At 37.4% G+C, this 11,402-nt stretch overlaps 3 protein-coding genes and 3 non-coding genes across 6 annotated transcripts; 2 read left to right on the plus strand and 4 right to left on the minus strand.

Moving 5' to 3' along the window:
• Window positions 1–283: 283 nt before the first annotated feature.
• On the plus strand, window positions 284–3,398 carry LOC121656593 (apoptosis regulator BAX-like). Its single transcript, XM_042011673.1, has 6 exons — window positions 284–1,158; window positions 1,578–1,626; window positions 2,431–2,586; window positions 2,673–2,808; window positions 2,902–3,006; window positions 3,129–3,398. The coding sequence occupies exons 1-6, from the start codon at window positions 1,128–1,130 to the stop codon at window positions 3,225–3,227; spliced, it is 576 nt and encodes a 191-aa protein (XP_041867607.1). The 5' UTR covers window positions 284–1,127; the 3' UTR covers window positions 3,228–3,398.
• A 1,524-nt stretch (window positions 3,399–4,922) lies between these two features.
• Window positions 4,923–7,023, minus strand: rps11 (ribosomal protein S11). The gene is made up of 5 exons (XM_042011679.1): window positions 6,886–7,023; window positions 6,297–6,437; window positions 5,996–6,071; window positions 5,520–5,649; window positions 4,923–5,114 (listed from the first exon to the last, which is right to left on the minus strand). The coding sequence occupies exons 1-5, from the start codon at window positions 6,898–6,900 to the stop codon at window positions 4,991–4,993; spliced, it is 486 nt and encodes a 161-aa protein (XP_041867613.1). The 5' UTR covers window positions 6,901–7,023; the 3' UTR covers window positions 4,923–4,990.
• LOC121634784 lies at window positions 5,247–5,331 on the minus strand. Its single transcript, XR_006009296.1, has one exon. It is a non-coding gene; the product is annotated as a small nucleolar RNA SNORD35 (small nucleolar RNA).
• LOC121634848 lies at window positions 5,752–5,836 on the minus strand. Its single transcript, XR_006009310.1, has one exon. It is a non-coding gene; the product is annotated as a small nucleolar RNA SNORD35 (small nucleolar RNA).
• Window positions 6,144–6,228, minus strand: LOC121634853. The gene has a single exon (XR_006009311.1). It is a non-coding gene; the product is annotated as a small nucleolar RNA SNORD35 (small nucleolar RNA).
• A 227-nt stretch (window positions 7,024–7,250) lies between the features above and the next one.
• LOC121656586 (apoptosis regulator BAX-like) lies at window positions 7,251–10,796 on the plus strand. The gene is made up of 6 exons (XM_042011660.1): window positions 7,251–7,340; window positions 8,224–8,272; window positions 9,137–9,295; window positions 9,387–9,522; window positions 9,614–9,718; window positions 9,841–10,796. Exons 1-6 carry the CDS (start codon window positions 7,259–7,261, stop codon window positions 9,937–9,939), a joined length of 630 nt encoding a protein of 209 aa, XP_041867594.1. The 5' UTR covers window positions 7,251–7,258; the 3' UTR covers window positions 9,940–10,796.
• Window positions 10,797–11,402: the final 606 nt, after the last annotated feature.

Raw genomic sequence — 11,402 nt, forward strand, 5'->3', positions numbered from 1 at the left:
AAGTTTCCATACATAACACAAATAAACACTAGGTGTGGTTCTTTGTTTATAACCAAATCAAACAGGCTTTCTTCTCACAAAGCACCTAAGACAATGTTGCAAATTATATAATTATGTACATAAGTCTTTGGTTGTGTTAACAATGATAAAAACATAGCAAAAAACGTTACAATGACTTTCACTTAGTGGTGCGAGTGTGGTAGAGGCATGGAGTTAGAAATAGCGCCAACAGAGAGGCAACATTGCGGGGACGTGCCAAGGGACGTGCCTTTTCCTGAAAAAGAGACTGACGCGTTGACTCCGCCCCATTTCCTTCGAGCTGGGGTCGGGGTCACAGATCATGACGGGGCAACACTTCTCGATACGAGACCGGAATCAAAGTTCATATTGTTACCGACTCAACCAGCGTTATAGCTTAATGTGGAGAACCGTTTCCACATAATTTGGTCCTTTTGAGAGCAACTTTGAAAGCAGTATAGCTTTGTTTCGGACAGACCAGAAAGCCAGGAAAGGCCACATAGGGAACACCGCTTGCCCCGTCACCTAAAGTTGGCTATCAACCCCATCTGGTTCACCCTCCCCCTGCTTCCGCTACTTGCACTCATAGACAACATGGACGTAAGTCTCTGAAAACAACCAATAAAAGTATAACAAGCTCCGTCTCCAAATCTAGCCGGTGTACACCACGTTCTGTTGGGATATATCCTGCTGATGCTCTCTGAAATAAGAGAAAGCTATCATGGCACCTTTGTGCACAAGTGTAAATTCTCTCCGCAGAACCTCTTCATAGAATGTATTATATGTTAAATCTATAAAAACAATTTATAACAAGAAGGCAAGGAAAACTATAGCTGTAAATACAACATTTAATTTGTGTCTTTCTTGAAGTGTCATTCTCATTTTGTAGTTTTTTGTTCTTTATAATGGTTACCCCTTTGCTTGTTTTTTTTTCTCCCTCTGTGTTACCTTTTACATTCTGCCTCTTAACTGTATGTTATTGTATTATGACATGAATTCCAATTATCTTTTGATGTATTTTGAATTTGTTAATTAAAGTTTGGGAAGAGAAAAAAAAAACTTTGTCACGTGATTTAACGGAAGCGCCAGCCGGCGATCTATGAAACAAGATGGCATCGCCACCGGGTGGAGGAGATCAAGGTACTGGCTAACATCGGTGAAGTAATTCAAATCAAATTAGCCGTGACAGTGAAGTCAGCTGTGTGGTATATGTAGAAAAGTTGTTTGTTTAACAGTTAAATGTTGGTTTGTGGTTGTATACAGCTTGATTGCATATTATGTTGTTACATCAACTAATTAGCGCAGTAGCACCGTTTTATATAATATAATATAATTTTGATAAAGGTGTATGCATTTGGATGATCTAATTAATACTGACCTTACGATTTTTACAGAATGAATAATCAATTTATTGTGGAAATGTAGCCTGAGTTTCACTTTGATTTGTGGTTAAACTTGTATGTCTGCTCTGCAACTGATTCTTATGAGATAATATTGTCATTTTGATAAAAGTATATCTGCGTTTGTATGATCTAACTAATACTGACCTTTGTTTTTAGGAGACTCCAGAGATCCGATATTGGAAATAGCAGCAAAATTATTAACAGAGTAAGTACAGACCAGAGTTTTATCATTTAAATGAAAGTTCAGATGTTCAGCCGATCGCTGTTTACCCTTTTATATATTTAACTACTGATTTGGTGTCATCATTATAACGCTAAAAGTATTTTGTTTAGACTCTGTTCAGTATTTCAGACTGATTCGGACTTCACAGATGCTTACAGTTTAGGTATTTAGCAAGTTGGTGCTCTAATTTTTGTACATGTCAGAAAAATACATATTTCATGATGTAAAGAAAAGCTGCTGTGTTAACTGAACATCTAGAATTAGTCTCAAAAAGAAGGAAACATTCATGTTTTGTTCTTGTAGCCTTAGTCTGTTATTGGCCCACCAGGAAAGTGTGGATTGTATTTGATTTGTCACACATCTGGAGTTTCATCCTGCGAGTATGGTTTTGATTCCATGGCTTTACCTTGTCTGAGCAGAGAAATCCTCCAAGAGTTCTGCATCATTTTGTGTGGACCCTCACAACGTTGGCAATGCAACTACATTTAGATTACACGTCCCAATGCAGACACAAAGGTGCTGAAGGCATGATTTTTGTGATTCATCCAAAATCGTGATTTTTGAAAATTTTCCTCTAGAATAAATATTTTTCATTACATTAATTTCATTTGGCCATAATATAGATTGTCTGATGTGCGTCGGTAGCAGGCATGTCGGTGCAGCTTCAAATGAAGAACCAGTTTAAAGCAATACTAAAACTTTGTGTGAATTTTGCTAAATTATAACATGTCAGAAAAAAATCTTTGAATAAGAGTTTTTAATGTGTATTTGTGTCCTCCTGTGTAGTTTTATCTATGAGCGGATCTGTCGATATTGGGGGAGCAATACTGTGACCAGGCAACAGCTGGGTGGAGAAGAGCTGTGTGACCCACGTCTTAAGGACATCAGTGACTGTCTACAACAGATTGGAGATGAACTGGATGGAAATGCAAATTTCCAGGAGTAGGTTACCGATCTGCATGCCTGTAAGTCAAAATCACATAACAGTATTATTAGCATTTCCATAATCCAAAAAAAATCTTTCATAGGTTGATAAACACTCAGCCTCTCATTCTTACAAGTGAGATGTTTATAGAAGTTGCCCGAGAGCTATTTTCTGATGGAAAATTCAATTGGGGCAGGGTGGTTGCTCTCTTCTACTTCGCCTGTCGACTCGTAATCAAAGTAAGTGAAGCTCTTCTGTTGTACACTTTACTTCCTGTATTATGTATGTAGGATCATTTCAAGATAATAAAGATCTTCTTCATATATTCCCAGGCTCTAAAAAGAAAAATTCATGACATCATCAGAACCATAATTACGTGGACTATGGACTACCTCAGGGAACACATGGCCAACTGGATAAGGGAGCAAGGTGGCTGGGTAAAGAGCTAATGAACATGTGTTATTTAAGAACACGTTAGTTAATCATGCAGTTCTGAACTTGGTTGCTTATAAGGCGCCTGTTAAGAATGTCTGTCCATGCCTTTTCTCTTTCTCTTTAGGAGGGTATTCGTTCCTACGTTTGCACTCCCACATGGCAGATGTTGGCGGTATTCCTGGCAGGACTAGTGACCGCTGCGTTTGTCATTTGCAAGAAGTGAGGGGCACGTGAAGCGCAGACATGAGAAAGATGGGATGGACTACGATAATCAGTTCCCAGAGTCTGAACCAGACATGGAGAAGCTGCATTCAGCTTCTATGCTCCACATGTCTGGAACAAACTCCCAGAAAGCCTCAGATCAGCTGAAACACTCAGTTTATTTAAATCCAGGTTAAAGACCCACCTGTTCTCTGCTGCATTTCAATAGTTTTTATTTAGAAGTCAAAATCTACATCTGGGTCTTTTAAGCTGGAATCATGTTTTAACATAGTCTTTAACTTTATTTCTTGCATTTTATCTATTTTATTTAGTATATTCCTTCTGCTTTTATTTAATTAAATGCATTTCTTTTAATTTTTTTTTTTTTTTTAATGCACTTGTCTGCACCCTGCTATATTGTTTTATGTAAAGCACTTTGAATTGTCTTGTATATGAAATGTGCTATACAATTAAGTTTCCCTTTGCCTTTACGACTGAGGGAACAGAAACAAATGCGACTGAAAATCAGAGGGTCACTGAAATTAGTTATGATAAAATGCTAAAGTTGATCAAGAGAAACTTGTATTTGGAGAAACGCCCTTTGTTTCTGTCTCCTACTCGCAGTTTTATATAAACAACAAAAAGGCGTTTTATACATTTTTTTTTTCTCTGATTTGGTGTTTTTTTTAACAATGAGATCACTTTGATATCTCACATTTTTACCTTTTCTATCACATTTGTAAAGCTAGGAGTTGTCTCAACCCTCACGGAAAATCTTTTTGCAATTTTTTTTTATTATTAGGAAAATAAATATTTTAAGCCTTCCTGTTTGCTGTGTATATTCATTAATTACAGAGGAATGATTGGACTTGTTAAAATTGGAACAGTAAAATCACAAATGTTATATTTTTGCCATTTAAGTCACAATAGGCATGTTATTAACTGAATTTGAGCAAACTTTAAAAAAAAAAAAAACGCATAAAATCAGTTTGATAAGATGGGCTTTTTAAAAAGTTTACGTCATACATTTAAAACATTTGATTTGCAACTCATTTTAAAGTTTTTTTATGCAAGACATTTTTTGGACTGAACTGTCCTGAAACTCGGCATGAGGACAACTTGTTTATTCAAATACTGCCCCCTTTTTTTCCTCCCCTTAGTCATCACTAGGAAAAAAAAAGTGTCGATTATAAAACTAAAATAGACTATGGGATCATTACATTTTAGTTTGGATAAGAGTAGTTTTACCAAGTAACACCAAGTAGCGAGCTGAAGCATTCCAGAGGACCATAGATCTCACCCACATAAATACCAGTGGCTGAGAGTTCATTTTATAGTTGGCACAAACTCCAATAAAGACAATGCACCCTGGATTATTCAGGTAAGAACTGCTTACATAGACAACCATGACATGACTTCTCTTTGAAAGAAAATGCTGCACAGAAAGCTATTTTTTTAGGTAACAAACTCACACATGTCTACAGGAGATTCAATAAAAGCAATGTCCTTCATCTTTAAATCATCTAAAACACTGATAAAAATGAGCTTTTGCACATCCACACGTGTGTCCTTACAGACATGCAGACCTGACACAGAATAAATAATCTTGCAGGATGTGTTTATGTTTAAAAATTGTTTTTAGACTTAATGCTCTAGTAAAAACACAAATCAATATCTCTTTAAACCCAAAAAAGAGTGAGAAAAACAGCAGAAGGGGCAATTTTAACAAGGGTTTCCTTTATTGGACAATAAGCCAGTTTGACAGCAGCCTTCCTGTTCAAACATCTAAAATTTCTGGAACTGCTTCTTGGCTCCAGCAGCCTTTGTTACTTTGAGGACATTGAACCTCACAGTCTTGCTGAGCGGTCGGCACTCTCCTACAGTCACAATATCTCCAACCGTGACATCTCTGCAGAAAAGAGATATATAACAAAAAAAAAAAAAAAAAAACACTATATCAATGGAAGTTGAGATCTCTTTGCAAAACAAGGTTCATATAAATTTTGTACATCAACTCGTCATGCATGAGCAGATGTAAAGCAGAGCTGCATCAGTGTGTGCCAAAGGCAATGTCGTCAGAGCTTCCTGAGCTTGGAAGACCATCGTGAGAAAAAGCATCATTTGCAGCCAATTTAGATGATTTTGCAGCTTTTTCCTATAAAGTGCTGCTGACATTCAGATGACAAACCTCAGCTGCAATATTACTTAAACCAAATAAAATGGAACTTAAATGATTTGCATTTAAGGGACTAATCCAAGCCTGAAAAATGTTTTTATAAAATGGGCAACTGTGAAAAACAAAGGGGCATAGTACCTGAAGCAAGGGGAAAGATGGACAGAGAGGTTCTTGTGCCTCTTCTCAAAACGGTTGTACTTGCGGATGTAATGCAGATAGTCACGTCGGATCACGATGGTCCTCTGCATCTTCATTTTGGTCACCACACCTAAACACAGAGGCAGAATGTGAACTTGAGCGCTGTCTGGATATGACCTAAGAGACAAAAACTTTAGATGATTTGGAAAAAATATAATTTGTAATGTGTCACTACACTACATCAGTGTTGCCATTTGGCAGTGTCGTCATAACCCGCTGGGCTTGGAAGACCATCGTGAGAAAAAGCATCATTTGCAGTGGTGACAAAATGAAAAGTTTACTTGTATACCTTGGCAAAACAGACAGATTCTTTAACAGATTCTGAAACCTGAAGCGTAGCAGTATAGAGTTAAAAAAAAAAAAAAAAAAAAATCACATTTACCTTCATAGCTCTATTCCATAAATGTGCAACTTACCAGAGAGGATACGGCCACGGATGGAGACATTTCCAGTGAATGGGCATTTCTTGTCAATGTAAGTGCCTTCAATAGCCTGTGGGAGGAAGGGGGAGGAAACAAGTGACATTAAGGTCTCCAGTCATCTTTAGTCAATAATATTGTGATTTGGACTGCATCAGTGATGCCCAAAGGGCACTGTCGTCAAAACCCAGAGGGTTTGGAAGACCATCGTGAGAAAGACATCATTTGCAAGTTACAGCTGAACATTTGAAATAATTTTGTTTAGCTTGTTTCACATATTTCTGGCTCAACTTCTTACCTCTCTTGGGGTTTTGAAGCCCAGCCCGACACTCTTGTGATAGCGGGGGAGCTTTTCTTTGCCCTCCTTGCCACCTTCAACAGCCAGAACACGCTTCTTGTTCTGGAAGATGGTGGGCTGTTTCTGATAAGCCCTCTCGGTCTGAAGGAAGAAAGAAAGAAAGCTCCGAGAGATCATCATTCATGTTACATGTGTGGCTTGCTACATTTAGTGTACTTAAGTCTAATTATCTTATATGAAAATTAACGACAGCCCCTTGGGCGAATGTGTAGAGAGAACTTATAGAAATGTAAAAGGTGCTAACGTTAAAACTGACAATGTAACTTTAAGGAAGTGTTTCTGGAAACACTTAACTCGAGGCATGCTAGGCTAAAAAAAATTAGCATTTCGGCTAGTTCTACGTTACACGAGGGTGTACTGATCCCCATCGGTAAATGTTAAAATTTAAACGTATTAAATGTGTTCAAAATAGCTAAATTTGAAGTGCAAACAACACCTAACAAATTACACTTAAGATACATAGTCTTATAAGTTAGGTAGAATCATTATTTTTCCATTTAAATGCAATACGCCGTATCGCTCAACTTACTTGTGCATCCGCCATCTTTGCCAGCCGAGTCGTAAAGAGGCCTGTGCATGCGCCCGATGGACGGAAGACGACAAGGTCCAGGAAGTGACGTTAAAGCGAAGGCGCGTCCAAAAAATGTTTACATTTTTTAATCTCTTAAAAATGGTACCCAACAAATAATCTAATTCCAATTATGGTGGCCGTCCCCACCCAACAGCTCCACCCGTAGTGTGACAAGCTTAAACATTGAATCCATAAAACCGGTGAATGATGTCATAACCCTAACTAAATTACACCGCTTCTGCCCTACCAAGATTGGCTGATTTAATTGCTTCTGCCGTTGGTTGCCCCCAGGTTGCGGCCATAGTGGCAGCAAGTGGCCACAGACAAATAAATGTTGTCACGTGATTTTACGGAAGTACCAGTGAGCCAAACAGAAAACAAGATGGCATCGCCACCGGGTGGAGGAGATCAAGGTACTGGCCAACATCGGTGAAGTAATTAAAATCAAATAAGCCGTGACAGTGAAGTCAGCTGTGTGGTATATGTAGAAAAGTTCTTTGTTTAATAATTAAATTTTGGTTTGTCGTTTTAGACAGCTTGATTCCACATAGTATTGTTACTTGAACTAAGGTTAGCTCAGCAGCACCGTTAAGTGTTAGCTTAAGGTTAGCTAGCACTTGATTGTAAAGGCAAGATTCCCACACAGCTGTGAATTAGCACATTTGTTAAAATAAAACCGAAATGTATGTCGCAGGTGTTATAACCTTTTACAACGAAACATGTAAAATACTGCGAGTTAAGTGCAAATGATATCGACTAAAATGTCGCAGTTCAATTAAATTTCTATATTTAGGTGTTTTATTATCCAAGGTCAGTTAGAAGTGTTAACATTCAATCTTCAGTGTAAAAAAAAAACAAACAAACAAAAAAAGAAACCCAGGTTCATGTGCGCATTTGCTATTTCATTTATTTAAGTATCCAAGTACAAGTAGTACAAGTAGAGCGGGTACAAAAGGTACAAGAAGAAGGTACAAGGGCGGGCTTAAGGCGTTAGTGGGTATCTCGACAAAGATCATTTAGAGAGAAATGAAAGGATTGTAAAAGCGGTGATGCATTCTCTTAACAAATTAAAGTAATTATATATATATATATATATATATATATATATATATAAATCCACAAAATCACGATTTTTACAGAATGAATAATCAATTTATTGTGGAAATGTAGCCTTAGTTTCACTTTGATTTGTGGTTAAACTTGTCTGCTCTGTAACTGATTTTTATGAGATAATATTGTCATTTTGATAAAAGTATATCTGCATTTGTATGACTAATACTGACCTTTGTCTTTTAGGAGACTCCAGAGATCCGATATTGGAAATAGGAGCTGTATTATTAAAGGAGTAAGTACATACTTCAGACCAGAGTTTTATCATTTACCTGAAAATTCAGATGTTCAGCAGATCGCTGTTTACCCTTTTTATATATTTAACTACTGATTTGGTGTCATCATTATACCGCTAAAAGTATTTTGTTTAGACTATGTTCAGTATTTCAGAAGCTTTTATTGATATTAAAAGAAACTAAGAAAATAGTAATGATGGCAGACTTGAGAACATTTCATGATTTCCATGTGCACAGACTGATTTGGACTTCGCAGATGCTTGCAGTTTAGGTATTTAGCAAGTTGGTGCTCTACTTTTTGTACATGTTGTCAGAAAAATACATATTTCATGATGTTAAGAAAAGCTGCTGTGTTAACTGAACCTCTAGAATTAGTCCCAAAAAGAAGGAAACGTCCATGTTTTGTTCTTGTAGCCTTAGCCTGTAATTGGCCCACCAGGAAAGTGTGGGTTGTATTTGATTTGTCACACATCTGGAGTTTCATCCTGCGAGTATGGGTTTGATTCCATGGCTTTACCTTGTCTGAGCAGAGAAATCCTCCAAGAGTTCTGCATAAATTTTGTGTGGACCCTCACAACGTTGGCAATGCAACTACATTTAGATTACACGTCCCAATGCAGACACAAAGGTGCTGAAGGCATGATTTTTGTGATTCATTCAAAATCATGATTTTGAAAATTTTCCTCTAGAATAAATATTTTTCATTACATTAATTTCATTTGGCCATAATATAGATTGTCTGATGTGCGCCGGTAGCAGGCATGTCGGTGCAGCTTCAAATGAAGAACCAGTTTAAAGCAATACTAAAACTTTGTGTGAATGTTATATATATAAAATATGTGTGTTTGTGTCCTCCTGTGTAGTTTCATCTATGAACGGGTGCGTCGACATGGGGACAGCAATACTGTGGTGACCAGGCAACAGCTGGGTGGGGGAGAGCTGTGTGACCCACATCTTAAGGAGCTTGCTCACTGTCTGCAACAGATTGGAGATGAACTGGATGGAAATGCAGAGCTCCAGAGGTATGTTACTGGTCTGCGTGCCTGTAAGTCAAAATCACATGATAGCAGTATTAATACCATTCCCATAATCCAAAAAATAATCTTTTCTTAGGATGATAAACGCTCGGTCTCTCGATCCTACGAGTGACATGTTTATAAAAGTTGCCCGTGAGATATTTTCTGATGGAAAATTCAATTGGGGCAGGGTGGTTGCACTCTTCTACTTTGCCTGTCGACTCGTAATCAAAGTAAGTGAAGCTCATCTGTTGTTGTTCTGTTCCTGTATAATGTATGTAGGATCATTTCAGAATAATGAAGATCGTCTTCATATTTTCCCAGGCTCTTATAAAAAATATACCTGATATCATCAGAACCATAATTACATGGACTATGGACTACCTCAGGGAACATGTGGCCAACTGGATAAGGGAGCAAGGTGGCTGGGTAAGGAGCTAATGAACATGTGTTATTTAAGAACACGTTAGTTAATCATGCAGTTCTGATCTTGGTTGCTTATAAGGCGCCTGTTAAGAATGTCTGTCCATGCCTTTTCTCTTTCTCTTTAGGAGGGTATTCGTTCCTACTTTGGCACTCCCACATGGCAGACGTTGGCGGTATTCCTGGCAGGAGTGCTCACCGCTTTTCTTGTCATTCGCAAGATGTGAGGGGCATATAAAGAGCAGACAGGAGAAAGATGGGAAGAACTACGACTGAGGGAACAGGAACAAAAACAACTGAAAATCAGAGGGTCACTGAAATAAGTTATGATGGAGTGGTAAAGTTGATCAGGAGAAACGCTCTTTGTTTCTGTCTCCCACTCGTGTGAAATCGGGAGTTGGACTGAAACCACTGTCATCGTTCCCATGGCCGCTACCTCTCTTGAGGAAGTGAGATGAGGACGAATACACGTGTAAACAAAATTCAAAAGGAGAGGTTGCCAGACTTGAACAAAGAATGGAGCTTTTTTAATAATTTATTTTTTACTCGGTACAGGTAAAGTCACTGCATTGTCTTTTCTCCTCCTTATAAAATATATTGGCAGAAGTTTGATTAATCGAAGATGTATTTCTGTTATTTTTAGTTGTAGTTTTTTTTTTTCTTTCAACTCATCTTACATTTCTTATCTTCCTACTCCATCCTTTCATCATGATGTCTGTATGCCAATTAATTCATTTGTATTTGTGCAAGGTCGCAGGTGAAAATGTGTTACCAGTCTGCTGGAAATGAACAAGTTAGATGGCGGTCACTTCCTGTCAAGTTAATGAGATGTTTCACAGTTATTAAATTAGCTTTAAAAAAGAAAAACAGTGCCACACCAAGGAGCAGGTTTGTTTACATTTAACAGAAATCAAGTTAGACAGAATTAAAATAAATAGACTGAATTAAAATCGTCATCTTTCATAGCATTCAATCACACGCTGTTTTGGGACATTTCTGACTTCCGTTGCGACCTTAATAAGGCTCTGAGTGAAAAAAAAAAAAAAAAGAAACTACCCGTTGGGTTTGAGAGCATCTATCAACAGAGCCACATGTTTTAACTTGCAAATGAAATTGTGCTGCAGACAGAGAAATCAATGGACTGCTCACAGATGCTTACCTCACTTTAAACATGTTCTAAGTACTGTATTTTTACGTCAGTTTTTCAAACTGCTATTTTATCTACACAACAAAAGGCTTTTTATACATTTCCCTTTTTTTTTGTCAGTGCCTTGGTGTTTTCTCTGTTTTTTTTTTACAATGAGATCACTTTAATATCCTAAATTTTCACCTTTTCTATCACATTTGTAAAGCTAGGAGTTGTCTCAAGTCTCTCGGAAAATCTTTTTGCAGTGATGTTCTGTTGTTATACGGAAATAAATCTTTTAAGCCTTTCTGTTTGCTGTGTATATTCACTAATTACAGAGGAATGATGAGTTCTTAAAATTGGAGCAGTACTATCTGTTTTTAGTTGAATTTGATCCAACTTAAAAAGTATAAATCAGTCTGGTATAAAGGACTGTTCAAAAAGTTTACATCCTGAAAACATTTATCTGATCTTCATACACACTTATTTAAAACGGAATTGTGCTGAAAGCTGGCATATTCCAATACTTTACCCTGTTTTTAAAGTCATCAACAGGAAAAAAAA

Source organism: Melanotaenia boesemani, chromosome 2 (genome assembly GCF_017639745.1).
Source record: "Melanotaenia boesemani isolate fMelBoe1 chromosome 2, fMelBoe1.pri, whole genome shotgun sequence".
NCBI classification, from domain to species: Eukaryota; Metazoa; Chordata; class Actinopteri; order Atheriniformes; family Melanotaeniidae; genus Melanotaenia; species Melanotaenia boesemani.